Source organism: Colias croceus, chromosome 1, assembly GCF_905220415.1.
Source record: "Colias croceus chromosome 1, ilColCroc2.1".
In the NCBI taxonomy this organism is placed as follows: domain Eukaryota; kingdom Metazoa; phylum Arthropoda; class Insecta; order Lepidoptera; family Pieridae; genus Colias; species Colias croceus.
Genome location: NC_059537.1, coordinates 1,129,182 through 1,154,448, shown reverse-complemented (window position 1 = coordinate 1,154,448; position 25,267 = coordinate 1,129,182). Strand labels below are relative to the sequence as shown.

Here is a 25,267-nt window from a genome sequence, read left to right as displayed (position 1 = left end):
TAAAAAAAACTAAAAAACACGCTTTTTATAGAAAACCGAACTAAAAAATAGAAAATTTTATCAAATTAGTGTATTGTCATCGGTCCTCAATAAATCTACAAAGTTTGAACGAAATCTGGCCGTTTAAAGTGGGTCAAAATCGCGCCCAAAGAAGTCGGTTACAAACATACAAACATACAGGTGAAGCTAATATAAAGCGTGTAAAAACACACTTTAATAATTTGAAATTATGATATTGTGACCGATTCTAGATAAGTATACAAAGTTGGAAATAAATCTGTCCAATTGAAGTGGGTCAAAATCGCATCTAAAGGTTACTTAAGAACATACAGGCGAAACTAATATTATAAATGTTAAAATGTTGTCATTTTGTTACAATACGACTAAAACTTGCTTAGAATATTCTACACAAACAAATTGAAATTCTTAGCAAGAATAATGCTTGAGATCGCACCCGATGCAATATTCTTTGAGACTGGTTGGTCAAAGTCTAAGATGACAATGGAATTCCAATTCAATACCATTATAAATACTTAAAATGTGTAGATAGATTACCACACTAAATACGATCTTCAAAAACGGGACACTAACGCACCCACGATTAGACGTCAAAGTGAGATGGTATGATCAATTACCGTGAGTGAAAAAGAGACAAAGGCTAATTAGCCACTTTAGCCAGATAGCGCTTTTTGACTATCTATACCTTTTTATTTTAACATTGTTCTATATGAAAATTTAAAAAAAGAAACACGTATATTATGACATACTTAAAATTTATTTTTATATTAATAATTGAAATTAATGTTAATCAGATAAAAATATGTATTTGGAGAGCGTGTCTCAAAGATTTATGTTTACGTATCTTTACTACGACATACATAAAACAGTTACATGTCATCACTAAATGTCTTTCATTGCATTTACAGGTATTATCCCTATGTTAATATTTACAACTGTGAATATTTTAGTAATTTCTCTGTAAGCGACGGAATTGTGCTATTTATTCTGAATTATTGGCAGTTAGATCGGATTCATAACATGAGTTTTACAATCTGTACACACCATTTTGTTTATGACCAATTAATACAATTTATAGACATATGCGTAAGCACAGAAGAATTTCATGACAAAAGAACAAACAAGGTAATAACTTAATAAAAAATTATATTATTTTATAACATCATAATATTATTTATTTATTGAAAACTTCACAGCTTACAGTTTAGATTCAGGAAACAGTTTTGTCAATAAAAATGTATCATGATATTTTCAATTCAATTTCGATCAACATACTATAAATATATTTATTGGTTTAATGCTTTGCCCATAACCTTTAACCCATAGCCCCAAGCAGCCGATCGGTCCCAGACACAATAGATTTTCTATTGTCTGTGGTTCCGGGGCCTGAGTTATTAATAACTTTCTGTGTATTTAATAATAAGTGATTTAATATTAATTTCCAAATAATATTCAGACTAATTTAAATTACAGGTAGAGTATTATTGGAGAGATTAGTATTGGTGGAGATTTCAAAATAAGAAAATAGGCGGCGGCTATATTTACGTAAGTTATGTAATATATTTAATATTATAATGCATCAACATCTGCATTATGAATTCGATCCAACTCTAACTTCCAAGCTAAGGTGTTGAATTATAAATTCTCTCTAATGTGTATATTCTGAAACTCATACTTTACTTTAAACAAGAAAGAGATTGAAATAAACTTTTGCCTTTAGGTATTTATTTAAACAGAAAAGTTTTGAAGACGAATAGTTTTGGAGAGATATAAAACAGATTGTAAATTAGGAATTCTAGATTTGAAAAGCACCAATCAATGAAATATTATTTTTTATATTATACATAAACTTCAAATACTTAACAATAGGTACATCGTATATATTCTAAAACTTAATTAATATAATATTGTAATACTGTTTTTCTAATACTGAAGCTTTATTTAGTAAATATTTACAAGTTTAATAACTAATTTACAGGCGAATTTTTAAAATTGTATTTCAGAACAGTGTTCAAATATATAATGGAAGCTTGGAACATTTTTATCTGAAAACTGAAATATTTGTATGCCATTTAATTTTTTTTAAATTCATATCGAAAATATGAAAACAATACAAAGTGATAATTATGAATTGGCCAAATTTTATTAAATCATATTTCTTAATATGAAATCATTTCTCTTATAAGCTCATTAATATTTAATATTGAACGATTCCTGGGTATTTGAAACACCAGGCTAAAAATAAAACGTAAAAGTGTACTTATGTTGAAACTCATTTCAGAGTTCTCCGATATACCACATGATTTCAAATTCAATTTTAAAATTCGCCTGAATAACAGAAACTTTCTATTTGATATGCATAAATGGCTAATTAATAGCTATAATGGTTTTTTAATTTTAACATTTTTACGTTTATAAATCACAGTTAAGACTAGCATATAATTATCTACTTTTGAACAGGTCAAATGGTTTTTGTGATGATTATTACAGCTTATTCTACAGTATTAAATATACTATTAGAAAACATTTGTATTCGAGTTCGATATTGAAAAACCAGCAGTCGATTTATTAACAGTTAATAACACATTTATTGCAAACATCTTCAAATGTAATATTTGGAAACTACCATACTCTTAATAAAACATCACAAAAACCATCCGTCGTAACGCAACTGATTTCTAAGTACAGTCTTTAAACAGTGACTTCTTCAGTAAAACGACTTTTATCATCCAAATTTATAACTATTGCATGAGTCCTAGCGTGGCCCGAACGCACGCTCCTAACTTCTGAACTGCTCGGGCTACACCTGACTTCTTCTCTTTTATCATTCTTATAACCATTTCTGTTCACTTCTGGCGGACGTATATCACCACAGTTGGCTTCTCCCGAAATCTTGAACACACCGTTTTCTTTTTCTTCTTCTGTTTTTCGTTTTGGAGAATCTGTGGTAACATCTGTTTGGCTCTGTTCTGCGTTGCTATTTTCTACACTCTTGGTGGGTGTGAATTTTTGTTTGTAAGATGGCGGGGCATCAAAGGGAAGGTCTCTACCGCTACTGCTCGATTCTTCTGCTGGTGTTACAGTACACATGAGTCTGTCAGCCACAGCGCTGAATACTGTATTTAGTTTAAGTGGTGCTGAATCAGAAGCACCAGGTTTCCGCTCATGCAGAGCAGCAGCATCCAACATTGCTGTTATCTTCCTTGGTATATTATTAACTGGTATGCAACGTTCCCTTAGTTTCTCTAGCTGATTGCATATTTTTTTGAACTCGTCCTGGACAAATGAAATTATAATAATTAACGGTTGTGGTAAATTAATAATGATATATGAACGGTGGATGAATTACGATTTGATAAGCGGAAATGTGTCCATAAAATATGAATTGTTTTAAATATTATCGGCCAATGTAATGCGGGAACCATTGGAATTATGTGCTTTGTCATCGGATTATTGAATAATCGTATTATCATAAATTAAATAAAAAATGAAACACAATATCCGACAGTGTATTGCTATTGTCATTCACTCAATTTACTAGATCTGACAACATTGACTCCATTTTCAGCAAATTGATACATGATAACATGAACCATTTTAATTCATAACGATTGCAGTAGAAGAGATTATGGATATACTATAATATTTACTAACAAAAACTTGAATCAATTCTATCTGAAATTTCCTACTGAACGTTTATCCAATTACAGTTACATATAGGATCATAGTTAATGTCTTATATAAACATCCTCCTTCACATACCTCTAACTCCCTCTCAGTCATATTATCACAGAAGCGAGTACTCCTATTGGTCGTCATGGTGTAAGTGGACTCGGCTGGCTTCGACCTGAACTTGCCAGTCTTCTCCCGATCGTCTTTTCCTTGTCCTTTGTAGACCATGTATGCCTGTAACAAGATAGCTCAATATTATCATGACTTTTCTATTTAGTTTTAAAGCATTCAAAAAAAAAACTCAACTATCAAAACATTCTAAATATAATATGTTTTGGTAAAATCTCCAGTGAACAACGTTTTTTGGAGATTAATGCAATCCTTACAAAGAGATAGATATAGAGAAAAAGTAAAAAGGATGTCTCTGATTAGTGATTAGTAATATTTCGTAGAGTTAGGTAAGAAATAGAGGAGATCCGACCAATCGTTTTACAATTTAACGAGCAATCGGACAGATGTGAACTCTATAGCTTCGTTCACAATTTGATGTATTTTTTACGGAATGATGAAAAAAATGAAATAAATGGATTGAACAGCTTACAATATTTTAACCCTTATTAAAACGCTGGGAGCTATACTTCCCACGTCTCAGATTGAAGTAAATCGTGTTTTATTTTTATATGCTTAAACCTAATGCAGTGTAATATTTATCTACGCAATCTTAACATTTCAGAGAACTTTTTTTCATGGAAACACTTTTCAGAGAGTTATTACATGTCATGGTAAACACACGTCAAAGTCAGATGACGTGATTTTGCCACCGAAAACGACCGTTATTTTTTTGTTTTTTGTATAGTGCTGAAAAAAAATTAGATAAGTAGATTTGAGTTTTAGCTATGTAAACTAGACTATATTACGGTTGCGTGAAACGTAAAAATATGCCAAGAATCTTTCGTTTATACCTTGGTAGAGTCGATTGAAATTAAGTCTATAAGTGGGAAGATATCATCCCAGTGTTCTTCACTGCAAACGACATTCGGAAATTCTATATATAAAATCCGTGTGTCTAAAAAATCTTTTTTAGTTGGTATAAGCAACTTATTTATTGTTATTCATTATTTCCTGATCAGATAATTAGACATCGTAACTCAATACATTAGTATTAACCTATTGCTTTTATTTTGTTTGAGAAAAATGCCTTGTTTATGTTGAAGTCATTCATTTTTCAATTCTCGAATTCTTCCCTTAGTAAAAGAAACTTGCATTGATGAGTACTTTCTCCTGCTTTATTAAAAAATATGATCTATATAATTTTTTACGATAAAATTTAATTCACAAGTGGAGTCAGGGCAACTAGCTAGTGTTTGAAAATATTGGTGTCATACTGGACACTGGGAGCTATAGTTCCCACCTTTCCAACCTTTTTACAAGAGAGAACAGATGACGGGATATATATATCCCACCAAAAAAAGGTTACTTCCCCCCCACTAACCCCTCTTTTGTGTGAATTTTTGAAATCTATGACCCAAAATTACCCAGGAACGTATCTTACTTTTTTGTTAACTCCTCCACAGGCTCGCGTTTGAATAAGGGTTAACAAAGATTATAAACTACTTACGATGACATACTTATATCAATTATCAATAATAGTCTACCTTAAAAGCTATACGTTAAGGCTAGTTCTTACGGTGCATTTACATCAAACGAGCGAACAGTTTACACTAAAATATAACGAAAGAATGCTCTTGCTCTATCTCTATGTTGGTTTGATGTAAATGCAACGTTAGACGAATTTATTATTATTAAAGTTCTCAGTCAGTCGTGTGTAGTTGTCCACATGACTGACATAAGAACACTTGGGCATTTTTACTAACCTTGCTCCCAAAAATAAAGCAAAGCAGCAGAGTCACAGTTAGTTGTGTGTGGCAGAAGAATATTATATACAGGAGGTCGGGATTCGCTGGTGACTGAAGGAATAACCTACAACAAATATATATTGACTCTTATAAATATCAGAATTTTGAAATAAATTTGTGAATAAGTCAAGTATTTCAGAATCTCTGAGTTTGTCATAGCTGTTAAAAATACCAAAAAATAATCATGTGTTTTTTAATGTATCAAAAATCGAAACCAATAAGGAGGATAAATATGACAAAAACACGATTAAAACTACCTTGATACTTCAAAATATCAGAATTATCAATTAAAAAGAAAAGATTGCAGTTATCATAAATCTATGTACATTTGTATTTAGTTCAATTAATCATTAAAATCTCTGTATCACAAAAAAAAAAAACTTAAATCCTTGACACTAGGAAAACATAGATTAATGGTTGGTTTGAACTCAGAACGTCGGGGTAGACGACCATCAATCTAAAGAAACATGCCTTGAAAATAAAAATAACCGACTTTACCATTTTTCTTTACTACTACCGGTACGCTCCGGCTTCGCCCGTGGTACATGTTTACATTTTCTCTCCATGAGAACGATCCTCGTACTTCAAGGAATATTATAAAAAATGAATTAAGGAAATCGGTTCAGCCGTTCTCGGGTTATGCGCTTTCTAACACATTTAGCGATTTGTTTTTGTTATATGGCCACACCATGTTGACCGCCTCCTTGGTACAGTGGTTGACGCGTGAGCCGAGGGGTCCTGGGTTTGATTCCCGGTGGAGACAAAGAAAAAAAAATGTCTGGCAGGACACAGAAGGCTGATCACCCACTTGTCCCTAAAAAAAATCGATCCAGATGTATAATGTATCTGCCCCTTACACCACTAGGGGACATGGAACTTCACTATCACACCATGTTGGATGTTGGTATGGGTGTTTGTTTCTGACGTCAAAACTAGTGAACACATTTTGACGAAACTTGACCGTACCTTATGTAACTGAGTAGGTAACTGTTAAGCTCTTAAAATACTAGTTTTCTCCCGTGGTTTTGTCAGAAGGACAAGTAATGTATGTTATTAATTGTGAGGCTTATATACAATAACACAGACAACGCAATTATCGAAACATGTCAACAAGGATTAGCTTTATTAATAACGTGATCATACACAACATAGTTCGGATATAGTCCAGGAAAGATTTTTATGGAATATGTCTGTTAACACCTAATAATGTATTACGGAAAACGACTTTAATTTATTTATTATTTATTTATTTATTTAACACTTTATTGTGCAAGAAACAAAATATACATAAAGGTTACAAAAAATAAGATTAAAAAGCACAAAGGGCGGCCTTATCACTATGCAGTGATCTCTGCCAGGCAACCACGTATTTAGTACCTATATGCTAGATGATATTATATTCATTTTGATTAATTAATGTATTGTAATGGTTTATTGCAAGGATATTATTTTATTGTAGTAGTCTTATAAAGCTAATTTTAATCCTGATTTGGGTTTACTAAATTGTAAACAATCAAAATTCCACATCTAAATAATACAAATAGAATACTAACGGAAAATAATCAGTAACTATATGTCTATATATCCCTGAGTTTATTTACTTCGTTGGTTAGTATAAAGCCCTCCACTAAAATAAATAATAATAAAAATACTTTATTGTACACCAGAAGTTCACAGAAAGACAATAATAAAAAAGCAGCAAAAAAATATATTAATAATAATATAAAAATATAATAAAATTAATTGAACTGCCGAAAAATATTAGCTACAATCAACTTAATTATTTATTTTCGTGTAAAACATATAAAAGGCAAACCGCTCAATATTATTTAAAGATGTACCTAATTTAGAAAACATTCATGATAGTACTGCAGCACTATTTCAATAGCTAAATTTATACACTCGAAAGATCCTTCCTTAATAAAAGAAAATACATAGTCCAAGTTATACCGAGTTGAAACTATAAATAAATCCAAGATGCAAATAAAACCAGCAAAGCCACAAATCGCAAGGAAATCAAATACATTGTAACATCTGTTACTGACGGGAAAAAACACAATACGTAAGAAGAACTGCTTCCCTTTTGTATATTTGCATCGACTATAACAATAAGCGATGCAGTTTTATGCATTTTTCTTAGCAAGGTTTTATTTATGAGAGTATTAAAAGAGGAAAGATTAGATTTTATAAACTCTATGTTATCTAGTAACATTAATAAAGAGACAGTCGAATCTATACTAATATTATCAAGCTGAATAGTTTGTTTGTAACAACTGGTGCGATTTAAAAAAAATATATTTGGGTGTTAGATAATAGATAGCCCCTTTATCGAGGAAGGCTACATATTATAATTATTATCATCACGCTAAGGGAACAATAGGAGCGGAGCACTGCAGGTAAAACAGCGGGGCACATATAAGCTAATACAATTACATGGTAAAATTATTGTTTTATACATATGTCATTGACTTCTTTGTCCACAATAAGTTAAGAACAAGATAATAAATGAAACTCTTTAAACCATGATAATTTATTTCGCAGCATTCATGTAATAATTTCTAACCAAAAACATAGTTACGATTTAATAACAAAAATATTAATATATCGGAATGTTATAGCTTCCATAACTTTTGACTTAACGTAGCGTTATAGCATGCATCAGCCTTTTGAGCCTTGTAAACTTCGCCTGTCTCCAATATTAGTTTTGGTTAACGGTAGACTTTCTTGGAATTTTGATATCGTGCTCCAGATATTTTAGGTAGCTTAGATATTAAGCTAGACATTTTATAGACGTAAAATATAATGATACTTTAAATATTCTATATTCCTTTATCATAATCTAGTCTCTCGTCCCGGCTCTGTCCGGGTTTTCCGAGAAAAAAAAAATACATTCACAGACTACGCGGCTTTCTATATGTAAAATAATTTGTTCAGTAGATCCAGAGATTACCCTCTAAAACGTCACAAACTCGCAGACTCTTTATATACGTAATTATATAGTATTAAGTATAGATGCAATTTAATTTGCCATGTTTTATTTAAGCAGTAAAATATAGGATTTATGCATTATATTAATTTAATCCGACGTCTCCAACAATTTACATTTGCATGGCCATATATTATTTCCTTTTTTTCACATTTCAGTTGAAATCTATTTCTAAATTGTAAATGGCAATTATTCCATAATTTGAACGGTTTGTTCAATTTTTAACCGACTTCAAAAAAAGGAGGAGGCTATCAATTCGGCCGGTATGTTTTTTTTATGTATGTACGATTACTCCGAGGTTTTTGAACCGATTTACGTGATTCTTTTTTTGTTCGGTGTCGAATTGGTCCCATAAAAATTTTATTCGGATAGGCCCAGTAGTTTTTATTTTATGGGCATTTTTGCAAGTGCAAGTTTGAAGTCGGTTGTTTTTAACGCAGTTATCACTTGTATAAATTATTCTCATTCTACAAAACGCGATTAAATTAAAAAAAGTCGCTTACGTAATTTATGTTCCTACATAATATAGATATCATTGCACGCCTCATAAGCGAAGCGTTGAGGTGGGTACTACTGTCACTTCGCGCAAAACATCTGATTTTTCAAACTTAAAATGTCTTTATGTATCATACATTGCACTTGTAAGATAATACATACACACACATATTAAGAAAAAACACTATTTTTAACATTCATGATATTTTTGATGTCATTTTTGTTATTTAAACTAGTTAAAAAACAGTTTAAAAAAGTTCTGTCTTGGACGTCCGTGTGTCTGTATGTGCGGAGGATTTTCTTGTTAACACGATAGCGACCGAAATACTTTACTAATCGAGTCTTTTTTTTTCTCTTACGCTTGAGTATGCTCAGGAATAGAACCCTTTCATTTTTCAGGGTCTGATTCGATGTGGTTTAATTGTTATTAAATAAACAAAAAAAAATATCGACTGTTCTCCATAATTTTTTTTTTTTATATTTATAGTGTACTCAAAATTCACCATTATAAACTCGATTCTTTATACTATAAGCCAAGGTTTAAAAAAATAAGTTGGTAGTCAGTCCCTTATACCTGCGCAGTTTCACATATAGGTGGGGCCACAAGAAAAATAGTTCAATTATTACGGTACCGCTTTCTTTACTTTTCCAACTGTTTTATTTTATTTCTTTTTTATATTTATAGTGTACTCTTTATAAATAATCAATTTTATTGTAAAGGATGAGATTATGAGGCGTGCACTTTTGGATTTTCCAAACTATCTCTACAATGCAGTAATTTACGTCAGAACTTTAGTTTATGATGAATCGATACAAACTTTAAGAGAAATGCTTTGATCTGTATTGCAATAAGCAAATACTTGATACATGTGCATTAGTTTGCGTTATTGCAAAATTGTGCATATAAATCAAAGTGCAAACTATTATCCTATCCTACTAATATAATAAAAAGTTTGTGATGATGGATGTATATTGTGTATTGTGTATGTGTATATATTATGTTTGTTACTCTTTCACGCAAATACTACAGAACCGATTACATGTTTAGCACAAATATAGAGGGTACCTTGGATTAACACGATATAGGATAGGTTTGATCCCGGAAACCCCACGTGTACGGGAACTATGCGGGTTTTTCTTTGAAAACGCGGGCGAAGTCGCGGGCTTTCAAAACTTAACATTACATGAAACAAGAAAACAGCATTTTTTGTCCGTCTAATTGTTACATTTAATTAATTTTAAAATATAATATAACACTGTATATCAAATTCTAAAATAAAGCATATCAAATTGTAACATTTACTATTGTCAAAAACCGCGTCCAAACCGCGGCCCAACCTCGAAATCACATAATACTTTTATAATCTCCATAACACCCATTTAATAACAATACGAGTCTAATTTTCGTAAATCTACATTCCAAAGCCCGGTCTAATCCTGTGAAATTCTCAGCCATTCTCAAAATTAACTCGGATATTTTCGAGTGAAATAAAATTGAAATTAAATCGGCGGCCCATTTGCAATTGTCTCGACGTATTAAATAAAAGCTAGGCTTATAGAAAAGCAATTCATTATGATCACTAGACCGTAGAAGGTTTTGGCTATAATCTACCAAGCTGGCTAAGTGCGGGTTGACAGATGTCACATGTCAAACTTTTTGGTTATTTGAAACGCCTCGCTATGTGTTCCTTCGCTGATTAGGGAGCCTTTCCATCAAGATGTGCTATATAGCTATGCTAGTTGCTACGAAAATTTAATCTATAGGTACCTATATAATATTAGTATTATCCGAGTCCGATTTGAAATATTATTTCGGTGTTAAATAGCCCATTCATCGAGAAAGGCTAAAGGCTATCTATCATCTTCGATCTATCTCTCGGCTTGGCTATCATCTTGGCTATCATCACGCTTAGACCAACAGGAGCGGTGCCACGCGGATGAAACCGCGGAGCGCAGCTAGTAGCCGTATTCATCTACCTATGTTATAAAACTATGTGACTTCACCTATGTTATAAAACTATGTGACCGTTTCCACCAATGCTACGATATTATGTGCATTAATTAATATGACAACAAACGCATCCAGAGCAGCCTAGCATATCTCTTGTGGAAAGGCACCCTAAAGCAATTGAGATGTGAATAAAGTAAAGATAAATGAAACACGTTCATGTTAACTCTAGACATTTTGATTATAATTGATTTAGTACTGAGCTCATAGCGAAGCAATTAAACTAAATATTTTGGTTTGTAATTAGCGAACTGTCGGCGGCGGCTGATTCATAGCAGTACTATAAATAATTTTGATCCAGTAATACGACAGTTGCTTGACAACTGGGTTTTTCAAGTAAATTTAGGGATGCGAGCTTTTAAAATAATGAATACTCTTATTATACTCGTAGATATTAAATAACAAATGCTATGGGAATAATGGGCTTTTATCACTTAGGAATAAAAAGCTTGTTTGTGAAATAATTTTCTTCTTAGCGATAATTTCACAAATTGACGAACAATAATAAGATTTTCTCTAAGTATAATTCTTTAAGTATAAATACTTCTTATTTATTCTAATTACTTTTAGATCTTAGGTTAGATAGATACTATACTACTTATATTATACTAGCTTAACGCCCGCGGCTTCGCCCGCTTTAAACGATTTGAGATTTAAACTATCCTATCTCTCAAGTTGGATTGAACTGCACATGGTGTGCGAATTTTATTATAATCGGTTAAGTGGTTTAGGAGTCCATTGAGGACAAACATTGTGACACGAGATTTATATATATTAAGATTTAATTTTACCGGCATATTATAATGTTGAGAATTTGAATGCAGGTAAATATTTTATAAAACAAATATGTTATCATCACGATATATACTATTAACAACTATAATATATAAACAAAAGAACATTTAGAGGAAGTAGTTGTGCCTGTATTAAAAAAAAATATCTAAAATTCCGTTTATTTTCAGATTTTTCCGCACCCTACTCATAAAGAATACATAGATTGTTGGAAGATATTACACAAAAAAGTAAAGAAATAAAATATATTTTATTATGATGTACCTAATAATTACAAGGCAACAAGGTACCGAAGGTTCATGAATTTTAAAACAAGTCTATCCAGTAATCTCTTTGAAATTGGATGATATTTAATACGATTGATAATTAAAATGTTCTGTTTTATTAGGTACACATAGCATATTATAAAAAATTGCGTCTTACACAAAACATTTGTAGATTAAGATAGGTGTATTGACATTATTTAATAAAAAAAATGCATTTGCAATCATTGTCATTAATCCATACTAATATTATAAATGCGAAAGTAACTCTGTCTGTCTGTTACTCAATCACGCCTTATCTACTGACCCAATTTGAATGAAATTTGGTATAAAGATATTTTGATACCCGAGAAAGGACATAGGCTACTTTTTACCCCGGGAAATAGGATAGGTTTTATCCAGGAAATCCCACGGGAACGGGAACTATGCGGGTTTTTCTTTGACTGCGCGGGCGAAGCTGCGGGTGGAAAGCTAGTATAGTATAATTGTTTGTTTCAATGAAATTATAAACACATAGTTCCGGCTAATCTCAGGAACGGCTGGACCAATTTTGACGGGACTTTCACTGACAGATAGCTGTTGTTATAAGGAGTAACTTGGGCTTATTTTTTATACCGATATTTCCACAGGGACATTATAATTAAACTCACACGCGCGGCGGAACCGCGGGGCGCAGCTAGTAATGAATAAAAATAGTAATATACTCACATAGATATATTAAGAAATACAGATAGCAGGAACTCGTTGTAAATGGCCATGGATATGAAGCGGCTCTCGTTGAACTCCGAGGGCGCTTTCCTCACCATGATGCAAAGACGGATCCCCCACATTAGGAATATCACCTCCACTGCAGAACATACAGTTATAGCTAGTTATTATTTATAGGGTTATTCTAAGTTTAGATTAGGTGAAGTATCACGGGGCAAATCATATGTAATCATTTCACATCTGAAACATAATATGTAATTATTCCATATAATTTATTTATATCTCCTTTGCAGACAAGAAGATTTCTTGATACCTACTTATATTGTTCATTTCTTTTACCGAGCATCGAACTCAGGAGCTCTCTGTTCAAAATTATGTATATTATGTATGTAGGTGCCAGTCATCTAGATTGAGGTGTCCTATAATATGTAGCTTTTTTTTAAATTCCTTATAGGTAGATCTATCTGGTAGGTATATAAGTAATAATAAATCGCATACGAATTCTTCTATGATATAAAAATGATAAAGCACAAACTACTAAATAGTTTCTCCGTGTTTAAATTTCCATTTATATTCTCATAAGTTTCTTTTTTACGATATTAAATGAAAATACTCGTCACAATTTAAGGTTAAATTTACAAGAGCGTAACGATAAACCGTCAAGTACATAAAATACAACGTTCAGTGCGAAATACGGTGAAATTTTAACAAATTTTGAGCAAACTTGGCGCGACTCTTATCGCGTGTTGTCAAAAACACAAATTCACAAAATATGTTCGTTCTGACCGCGATGTCGTTTTATTAAAGATTATATCCAATTTTAACTTCGTATTCCTCTCACGTAGTTGATAAGAATGATGAGAGAAAAACATTTATTATTTTCGTCAACAAATACATTATACAGGACATTACACATTTTGCGAATAGGTATACTTCACAAGCTACTCGCCCGGGTTTTGATCGCTTTTAGCCGAGATAAAAATTACCAAATTCTTTGATGCAGATAAAAAACTAACACCTCTAAGGTTTTCGGTCTAAGTATACATTAACAATTCAAACAATAACTTGCATAATTATCAGACATACTACCAGGCGTTTGAATTATATAATATGTATTTTAGGCCGGTTGCAGAGCTTCACCGACCGTCAGTGCGTACGTCAGTCGCGCTAGTCATATGTATGGAAATTCATAACACCGTTCATATATATCGGTCAATTAAGGAAAGCTGGCATGTTCACAGTACTCACACTTATGCAATTTCACTTACAGTATGTTCAAAAATAAATGCGACTCTAGTTTCATTTTAGACTTGAATTGTAAAATGGGTGCGTTGTAGATAAATATATTATGCAAATATAATTATGAAAGCTCTCATAATTTACCTGTGAAATTATACTTTAAAAGTAAATCAATTCATGAAGTTAATTATTTATTCTAATAATAATCAATTGGATAAAAGTATTAATAATCATTCAATTATCAAATAATAATTAAATTTCAGGTCATAAAAACAATACAAATAACACGTGCGCTCACTCCCAACACACGGATGGTTGTTTTGATAATGATTTAAATAACGGACGTCTTCTGCAGTTGCGGAGCAGTCTTGTCCTGACTTTAGTCGAGTAAAGATATCTAAGAAATATTATATTTGTAGTAAGTACGTAATATCTAACAATACGCGCTAACAAATATGTGTTACATGTTTATTGTATAATTTTCACACTATTGGTTTTAAACTCAAACTCAAACATTTATACAATTAGACTTCTTCTAGAAGCACTTTTGAATCGTCTTAGCAGTTTAACAGTTTTAACATTTACCACCAATTCAGAGAGCAGTATCTATAGAGAAGAAGAAGAATCTATTTAATCATACCTAATCGTAATCTTCTACTTCACTGAAACTTTCATCGCTCGAAGAACTCGCCGTCAGTAAATGAGTCAGTGTAATTATCTACTTTTGGTTCTAATTGAATATATTTTTCCTCATGTTCTCGCGTCTTTCTCCAAACGTCACTAAACATATCCAGACTACTTAATATGGCATTTGCTTCCTTTCTAAATAATTCTTCCACAGTTTTCAAGTTAAAGTTCACATTTTGTGATGCTACTTTTCCTTTAATTATGCCCCATAGTAACTCTATTGGGTTGAGTTCTGGATGGTATGGTGGAAGGCGCAATACACTATGTCCATGATCTTTGAGGATTGCATCAAGTAAAAATTGTGTATAGTTTGGCTTATTTTTTTTAATAATGTGATAACTCTGATTATTAATTAGTAATTTGATTTTTGAAAAAAAAAATGACGATTTTAGTCAAAATTTATATTTTTCTAACAAGATCCTTATCATCCAAATTTCCACCTTGGTGAGAAAAATTGACATTTGTAATGAAAATGAACAAAAAATTAAATGATTTTATTAAATACTGTAAAATAGTCTATAATTCTTCCATTTACTGTATCACAAAATTCTTCATAGATTTTTAGATATTCGTACTACACCAATTACATCACCCTGTATTTATAAACAATTGCAAAATATGACACATACATAGGCCGGGAGATACTGACACAAAATTTCGGGTCATTTGTAACAGAATGGCGGTTCTACAGAGGTCTTATTACGCAATGACTAAAAGAAAAATGATGGTCAGAACGCTGGTACCGGCTGACTAGTCGCGTGGGCGTTAGTCGAACTCGTCGTATAAATAGCGAAAGTCAAACGATTTGTAACACAAAAATTTTAGAATTTACCGATAGCCCATAAAAAAGATGTAGTCCGCCGGTACCAGCGTTCTGACCATCATTTTTCTTTTTGTCATTGCGTACTAAGACCCTTCTAGACCGCCATCCTGTTACAAATGACCCGAAATTTTGTGTCAGTATCATCCGGCCTAACATGTGCAATGTGTAAATGTGTTGACGTTCCAGCTCTTCTTAATATATCAATAGCTAGACCGACCATACGCACGCGTATTGTCATGCGTATTAGTATCATAGTCATACACATTGTTGGTGCGTATCGTCAGGACCGACGGTACGCACAGATGGTCGGTCAAGCTCTGCAACCAGCCTAACACATGCTAATGCATTTCGATCTAATTAAGGTAATTTCTTGTGTTTAATTATTGTAACTGTATTGTTCTTCTGTGCAAATATCATCAGTTTATGTCAAGCTAACATTTCTCTTCATCCCAATCCAATCTGTTTGAAGGCGTATATCATTGATACCTGGAGAGCAATCAACACTATATTTGATCAATATCAAAGCAAGTGGGATCCAGTGTTAGACTTATAGCTTCTGCGAAAGGCTTTTCCAGAAGCACCCTGTTTGTATGGACCTTGCAAATTCGCTTTCAACATGCAAGTGTGGCTGTACCTTTTCATGTATCAATCAAATTATTAGTGTTTTAGTACTTTTGATCATCAACTCTATATCTTGCGAAGGAAAACGTATTTCAGAAAGGTGGACTTCCGACCAGCGCGGCTCTATCGCAACGGCCGCAGCGTCTAAGCCGCTGCGTCACTGTCGCAGCGGCTTAGACGCAGATTGGCTTCCGAGCAGCGCGACTCCGGCGTCAGTCACAGTTATTAGTCCATACCTGACGGTTGTGCGGTACAGTAGGAATGAACCGAAAAATTAAAAAAATATTATTAGAGTCATATAGATAGAATAAATAATATAGTTATATAGAAATAAATAATATAGAATCCTTTTTAGGCTGGTTTTTGTAGCCCGTTTCACTTAAATCGTACAAAATTGCATGTAATGTGCGTAATGTGCGTAAATATGTTACTAACGTCCATTTTTTAGATATTCTTTCGAAAATAACTCGATAATAACCTAAAAACAACGTGCTTTTGCAGCCTGCCACGCGACAGTGCTTGCGCGAGCATAGCACGGCCGCTACGGCCGCGCGACACTGACGCAGCGTTACTGTCGCTGCGACAGTGACGCTGCGCTCGAACGTTCCATCATACATTTCCGTACTGTATAATACTATCGCTCTGTCGCCGCGTCACTGTCGCTGCGTTAGTGACGCCGGAGCCGCGGTGGTCGGAAGTCCACCTTTATGCTACATTTATGATGCAATGATTTTCTTTGAATGTGCACAACATTAATATTATGTACTAACTTGTAAGCTTATATTGGAGCTTAAAATTATTTCAATGATAAAATAAATGTTTACAGATAATACAAGTAGCTTTTTTTTCTCAGCTTCGCCTCGTCGAAGAAAAACTAAAAATATCCCATGTGTTAATGACTCACGGTGTATGCGAAATTTCATGAAAATTTATTCAACAGTTTTTGCGTGAAGGAGTAAAAAGCAAACATACAAACTTTCGCTAAATATTACTAGGATTACTTACGTGTAGTAAAAGAGTGGTCCCACCAATCTGTATTACAGAGGTACGCCTTGAGATCCTCCTTAGTTCTGCCAACTATCACCGCAGGCGGCGCGACCAGCGTTCGTATGGACAGCAGAACGCACGCCACGCCAACAATCACACCAATGCGACGCAGTAGGTACATGTCTGATATCTTGACCGCTTTTGCTGACCGTACTTGGAAGATTACGGATATTCTGTTGACAAATTTTTGAACTGTACTTTGTTTGAAAAAGCTCGACTCGTTATGTAGTATGAAATGAATGGAGAAAGGCTTAACACTAAAAAATGTAAATTATTAAGTCTATTTAAGGATAAAAAAGAGCGTGTGTACCGAGCACACGTGTCAGAAGTGAAACATCTTTGTCAAGATAAAAAGATACTAAAATCATCTCCATGACGCGACCGTGAAATTTTACTCTCAACGCGCCTAAAGAAGTTCCACTTCAAAAAGTACTAATGCATTAATGATATGAAATTTCTAAAATTTCACTTTATTTCTGGCTAGTACAGATTGCGATATATTATTCTTATCCGCGTACCATGATCTGAAGCTAGTTGAAAATAGAACTCAAAATGCAGACTAAACTAAAAATAAATAAAACTACTGAACAAAGTTACACAATAGTTTCAAATACATAAAACAATGTCTATTTCAAAGAACATTTCAAATTTCATATGAACAGGCTCGATATTCAGTTTAGAAACAATATTCTTTTATTTGAAGAACTTTTATATATTGGAATAAGTTTGGCCTGCCTATTCTGTTTCTGTAAAGGTATTTGAATTGAGTATCTTTAAGTATCTACAACATTGTGTGGAAGCTTTTAAAAAGTATGTTTATTGTTAAAAAATAGGATTATTATTTACTAGCTGTGCCCCACGGTTTTACCCGCATTGCTCCGCATCTATTGGTCTTATAATATTGTCTCCTGTGGCGTGATGATAAATAGGTATATTATGCCTATATTATGTTGACCCGTCCAGTTTATGTCCATTTTCATGTAAAATTCGAAGTAAATACATGCAGTACTTATTTGAGTTTAACCCGGACATACAGACAAAAATTTGCCTCACAAAATTAACACAAATAACAGGTATTTCGCGACGCGTAAAACCCATTTAGTTTAATTTTGAATCTAATTATACACATTAACATCAAGACGAATAATATCTTTAATAACCTATTTCATTAAAAACCGAAACAAAGCAAGCCTACGAGAATTCTATTTTGACGTTACACTCCCAACATGACTCATAAAAACTTGTCTCGAAGCTTCTAATTAATTTTGGCTCCCGACAATTACTCAATTATACATTAATTGTTTTAAATTGCTCTTTTGCGTTGAAAATTTTTCTTTTTCTGTTAATTAAGTAGATACTCGTGAATTGTACGGACAGGTACGAATAAGTGTTTTAGACATGTTTATTAAAACTAAATTATTTTATACTCTCTTTCTGGTAATTGCTTTTAATATATACTAGCTTCCGCCCGCGACTCCGTCCGCGCGGATGTCGGTCTTTGCGTGGATGGTTTATTTCTCCATTTTGAGTAACTCGGACAATGACATCTTATAAATATCTATTGGACCCAAATACGGCTAGGTCTATAATAATACGCAACGTGTGTTCGCGGTACCTACTACAGAACAACGTCTATGGATAACTGAAAAATTGAGATTATTTTTTTTCTACGTATTTTTCCAGGATAAAAAGTATCCTATTTTACGCCCAGGATAATAAGGTATAATTATACCAAGTTTCATCGAAATCGAACCGGTAGTTTTCACGTGATGTCTTCACATACAGACAGACAGACAGACAGACAGACAAAAATTTTTTTAATCACATATTTGGGTTTGGTATCGATCCAGTAACACCCCCTGCTAGTTATTTTTTCAATATTTTCAATGTACAGAATTGACCCTTCTACAGATTTATTATATGTATAGATATATATTTTAACTAGCTTTTCCCTGCAGCATCGCCCGCGTATCCAAATGAAAACCGGCATTGTTCCCGTATGATTTCGGGATAAAAAGTAAAAACTATCATATTATGTGTTATCCAAGTTACTCTCTATGTGTGTGCCTAAATTTAATGAAAATCTGTTCAACAGTTTTTGCGTGAAGGAGTTACATGCAAACAAACTTTCGCATTTATAATATAAATAGGATTAGTGTCTCTTTAGGGATATTTTAAAATCTTTCAGGTGAAACTAAGATTAAGATCTTTATAAAATCGTGCATTGTTTTATTTCACTTCACAATATAAGGCAACATCGTGATATATCTAGGATAAGCTCCTTTCAAGGGAATTCAGCTTAAAATTGGCATTTTCCTATCAAGCCACTTTTCTTTATTTATTTCTATGTTCAATACATTTCTCTCTTAGAACACTCTATTATTTATTTATTTGGAGAATAAACAGGTACATACAATTGTTAGCATAGCATTATCGGAACATTAGGTATTAGTGATGTAACATAAAAAGAGCACAATCTGGATACAATAAAATTTGAAACATGATTAACACTATCACTCTTATACCTAAATATAAGATACATTTATAAAAAAGAGATAATTATTTACACGAATAAATTTTATTGATCTAAAATTACATTGAATTATGTTGTAATAGTGTTTGTTATTTGTATCATCACGACATAATTTCTGCTCTAGTTTCACCAATGCTACATGTGTAAAATTAAATTAACCACACATACCATCAACCACTATCACACAAATACATAAACGGCTTAAAACCGTCAATTTACATCACTTTATTCACTAAAAAAGTGCTCCAAACTTTGAAACAAAACAGACTTGATCGTCCTTTACAAATAATTTGGAGCTGAGTGACACAACTAAGCATTTCAGTGAAACAATAAAACTCTAGGGCCGTGCAAACAAAGTGTTCGTTCTTTTCAAGAATTAAATTCTAATTAATTATTTGTACACTTTTTGAAATAATCGTCCCCAGAGTACGTGGCACGATGGCTTTTTTATTCGTGCTATTTACAAATACATTTTCTTTAAATACTGTTTTATGTATTGTATTGTGTGTATACTATTTCTTTTATACAATAAAGATTAAAATTCGTTATAACGAATTTTCTTTACAGTTTACGAGGAATACTTCTTTGAATATATCTTATCTTAATCTTAATATATATATATAAATCTCGTGTCACAATGTTTGTTTACAATGGACTCCTAAACCACTTAACAGATTATAATAAAATTCGCACATCATGTGCAGTTCGATCCACCTTGAGAGATAGGATAGTTTAAACATGTAGGTACCACGGGCGAAGCCGGGGCGGACCACTAGTTATATCTATAAAATTAAAACGAGATAACATTGCCTGCATAATATAATATAGGTATAATTTATAGGCTTAGACAAAAAAAGGCACAATAACCATTGAGCTATACATATGGAGACGACACCGCCTACATCACTTATGTTCCACTCAACATACGCCATATGGCGAAACTGCACGCTCATTTTTTATTAGATATGTTTTAAAGTGAAACGCATCAAATATGCCTTCGTGTGTGTTACGATATTGCACAAATAATACGGAAAAGTGCAAAGGAATAACTTTCATCGGTAAGTACCTAACTAGACAATAATCTTTAAAACTTAGAGCAAAAAAAATGGCGCACAGATTTTGTTCGTGGTGTCTCCTCCATACGTAGTAATATTATCTCAATGACAATAACAAGCATAATAACCACAAAATTTTATATAACAAGCCTTTGTATATTAAAAGGACAATATAACAATAAAAAATATCTCTTTCCTAAAACAATTCCCATTATATTATAATGTAATATCTTGTACCACAGTACTAGTAAGTTAGGAGATGTTATCAAGCCACTGACATTAACAAAGTGGTTCCTAGATTGAATGCATCCCGGTTATTTATTTGCAAAGAGATTGTATAATATTTCCCGTGAATACTGTACTTTCACACGTTTAGTTTATAAAGAGAAACTTGACTTTGTAAGGCTTTAGAAAATTCATTTTGTAGCAAGCTACGATATTCCTGAGCTTTTTTTGTGATGGGCGGTTAGTTTTAAATAACTTTGATGTGAAATCTTACAAACGGACTTAAATCATTGATACAGAAATAACTTGTATAAACTTTAATGTTATTGACAACAAAGTACAACGATGTCACGAACCTACTAATTTTTTATCTATTAGGTGAATATAATTAACAAGCTTTTGTGTGTCAATAAATTGTGTTCATAATAATTCGTATATTGTTTTTTTTTTTGAAGTTATATTTCTTTTGGTGCGATGATGAGAGTGAATTTTTCGCGCGCACACCGACACCTAAATTTAACAGCATGAAGTTAGTTCTAGGTGGTATGAAAATTGATAACTATGTTCAAGTTGTATATTCTAGTATTTTTTCCAAACGCCAAAGAAGTATAACTTCTAACGCGTGTACACACACTTTTTTAACAATGTCTAACTAAACATAATTGAACACAAGTTGATAGAATTTTCCACTTAATTTCCTAGCTGATTCAGCCTTCAGGTGGCAAATTAATTGCCGTCTCATCACTATTATTTAACTACCGGTCGAGCTGAAAGCAGTTTTATTTCTAGTGTGTAAAAATGACAGCGTTATAAAGGTAGACGACCTTTCGGTAGTAGCAAATAATACTGCTATAAGACATCATGGTAACCACCCGGATTCAACCTAAAGGATTGGGTAAAAATATGGGTAACGTGATCAGAATAGAAATGATACTTCTAAAGGGTCTAGGTGGTTAGAAAAACTTGTGAAGTGTATGTGTGTGTGTGTGTGTGAGAGAGTTAGCATTAGGCGTATAGTTTCAATTTTTTTTTAATGAATTTGGTTCTATGTTGAAGATATGGATACTATAACTTTTCACTTTTAAATAATAGGCATTGATGTCCTCTTGAATTTAATCATAACTATATACTTTCCTTCTTTCGCATATATAAATCAAAATCTCATTTTAAGAATTAATAAATCTTAGTTATTAAAGGTCTGAGATCTGTATAATTAATTTAAAATGCACCTGTCCTATAACGAACGAAAAAGGAAAGAAAAACATCCGTTACTTGAGAATAGCAAAAGAAAGTAACAAATTAACAAACACAAACTCCACAGTGAATTTAATTCCGTGAGGTACAATTTAGGAGAAACGATTAAAAACGTTATCTTTCTAACGAGGTTTTAAAGAACAATTTTTAAATAAACTGTTATAACACAGATCACCTAGTTTCATTTTGCAAGTTGCATAAACTATGTAGTAACAACTCAAAGCTTTCTGCCAAAAAAGTTCACAGAACTGAATATCGTAACGAATATGCTGAAATAAAACTATATTTTGTAATGTTCGTAGGTACTTGTTTTAGTCTTGTCGTATTATTATATTGATTCAAATTATATAAAGTATAAAATAATATAATCCCTACTTAATATTATAAATGCGAAAGTAACTCTGTCTGTCTGTCTGTTACTCAATCACGCCTACACTACTGAACCAATTTGCATGAAATTTGGTATGGAGATATTTTGATACCCGAGAAAGGACATAGGCTACCTTTTATTGCGAAATATGTACCACGGGCGAAGCCGGGGTGGACCGCTAGTAATGTATAAAACAAACATTTGCCTGCTTGCCATCAAATATAGGCTCCTTTTACTGTAAACGTTTACGCATTTTTTACAGGACTCTGCCCCACCACCTCTGTCATATTAACGTCGTATTAACGAGTGAACACCTAATAGTTTTTATATTATATCAAGTAACATATAGAACATATTATATTCAAAGTAAATGTAATATGCAACTAAATTCGCTTAATATTCTGCTCGAGACACGACAATTAAGACTGAGATAGCCAATACAGTTCCTTTGTGCTTGCCAGTCTGTTCTGACTCGTAATGAGTATTCATTGTGATACAAAGCTTTAAGTTTATTTGCATTATATTACTAACTAGCTTTCCGCCCGCGGCTCGCCCGCGTTTTTTAATAAAAACCCACATAGTTCCCGTTCCCGTGAGTATTAGTTTTCAATGACCGGCCAAATTTTCAGAAATGGTTCAGAATCGATAACATTTTAGATCTAATGAAAAAAAAAACGTTTATTTTTTTATTAGATTTCATTCCTGTCCGCCACTAAAAAGCGAACGTGTGGACATTACAAAAGCACAATTCAGTTCAACAACCTAGATAGGCACAGGTAGAAGTTAGCACACACATAAATTTGGCGATGCGCGCACGCACACAAGTGCATTGATTCTGGCGGTGTAATTTACGATTTAGGAAATTTTTAAGACATTTTCAAATGAATGCTATTATTTTTATTTTATTTTATTCGACAATAATGTTTCAAATGTACCTTTGGTTTAATATTAATTTTAAATTATGGCTGGTCATTGAAAACTAACCCTGTATAACAATATTATAAAACGTTGCAGGATACGCATTATACTTTTTGATTTATTTTAGGCGCAATACCCTCCTTTAATTTATTTCCTTCTTATTGGTAAAGTTTGATTAATTTTCACGATAGAACCAGTCATCTATTAAGGAAGGGATATTTCATTAATTAATTCTGTATAATTTATAACAGTTACAAAACTATAGCTTTGGACAAACTTAAACAGTTAAAGATGTTTATGGCAGGCATACATATAGGCAATACATAAAATTATTCCTGCTATAAATGTGTTTGATACGTTTCAGTATACTGAATCCATTTCTATCGTATATTGAGAACTGAAATTCATATTTATGAAACCTATCTTAGAATTTTATTAATACACTAATCAGAAATGTTCATAAACTACAATGGAATACATAGTTATATCTGGACCACCGGCAGTACAAGCATGCAACGTATTTGTCAACGCGGCATAACGGCCTCACATTTTATAATTCCTTGAACACAATTGCAGTGTTGCATTTGTGTTTAGTTAGGGTTTAAGTTTCATTCTGGATGTAGAAAGCACGTATTAAAGACGTTTTTAATTTTTTTTTGCCTTTTTATAAAACGTCCTCCGGTCCGCCGAAATTTGAGTACATACACACTATTATGTCGAGCCTTTAGAGAGTTCATAACTCTCCGTAAAGGTATACACCACATCCCTTCTTCATCATTAGGAAGCGTAACAATGAAAAAATACGCATGTTCTTGCGAACACGACACGCAACCTAATCGCCAATTTAGTTAGAATTGAAGTTACGACCAATTTATATAGAGCTCTAGGTGGCTCTAGGTTATATTCTGATATTGCCTCGGTCTAGATAACCAATCGTAAGTCAGCGTTATCACTTTGAATTAGACACTATTCCGTTTTGATTTAGAAATTCTAGAATGCTAGGTATATAATGCTACGTTCTAGACTGTTAGTGGATTTATATCGTGGAATTTACGGCTTTGGTTAGTGCATTCGATTGCGATTTTAGACTGAGTAAGATGCTCAGATTGTTTGATACGTTAATATTAATTTAAGAGAAGTGATTTTATGATATTGCTAGAATTATGTATTGTTGTTTGAACGTTTTATATTATAGTTAAACATTTAAATGACGTATTTTGATGATAATATTAAATTAAAACAAATATTGACAGGCTTTTTTATAATAGCATTACAAACCGAACCAGCTGAATGAAAAAATGTTTTAAAGGAAATAAAAACTCTGATCCTGTTACGGCTGTTTCATTTTAAATTACTGTATGTTATCGGACTTGGATCCTACGATTCCTACGTGTGCAATATTTCTAATAAATACCAGCTTCCGAAGTATGTTAAATAACGTACATTTTTATATTTACCGAAATAATTTTCGCATATTCATATCTCAATTAAAATATCGACACAAACTCAAAAAAGAACAGTCAAAAAGATAACAGGTGAGTTTGTCATGTTAACACAAAACAAATACAATATTAATTGCCTTTAATAGATTTTAAATGCGATTTATTAATTATACTATTAATATGTACGTAGTATAT

The 25,267-nt window shown here is 32.5% G+C and overlaps 1 protein-coding gene across 1 annotated transcript in view; it reads right to left on the bottom strand.

Annotated features, from left to right (window-relative positions):
- Positions 1-2,649: 2,649 nt before the first annotated feature.
- Positions 2,650-25,267, bottom strand: part of LOC123697439 (probable G-protein coupled receptor 158) — a 151,975-nt gene continuing 129,357 nt past the window's right edge. The window contains exons 8-12 of the mRNA XM_045643961.1: positions 17,234-17,448; positions 12,859-12,997; positions 5,565-5,670; positions 3,781-3,924; positions 2,650-3,294 (exon numbers count right to left, since the gene is read on the bottom strand). Of these exons, the coding sequence (XP_045499917.1) occupies positions 2,710-3,294; positions 3,781-3,924; positions 5,565-5,670; positions 12,859-12,997; positions 17,234-17,448 (1,189 nt within the window). The 3' untranslated portion in view covers positions 2,650-2,709. The remainder of the gene's footprint in view (positions 3,295-3,780; positions 3,925-5,564; positions 5,671-12,858; positions 12,998-17,233; positions 17,449-25,267) is intronic.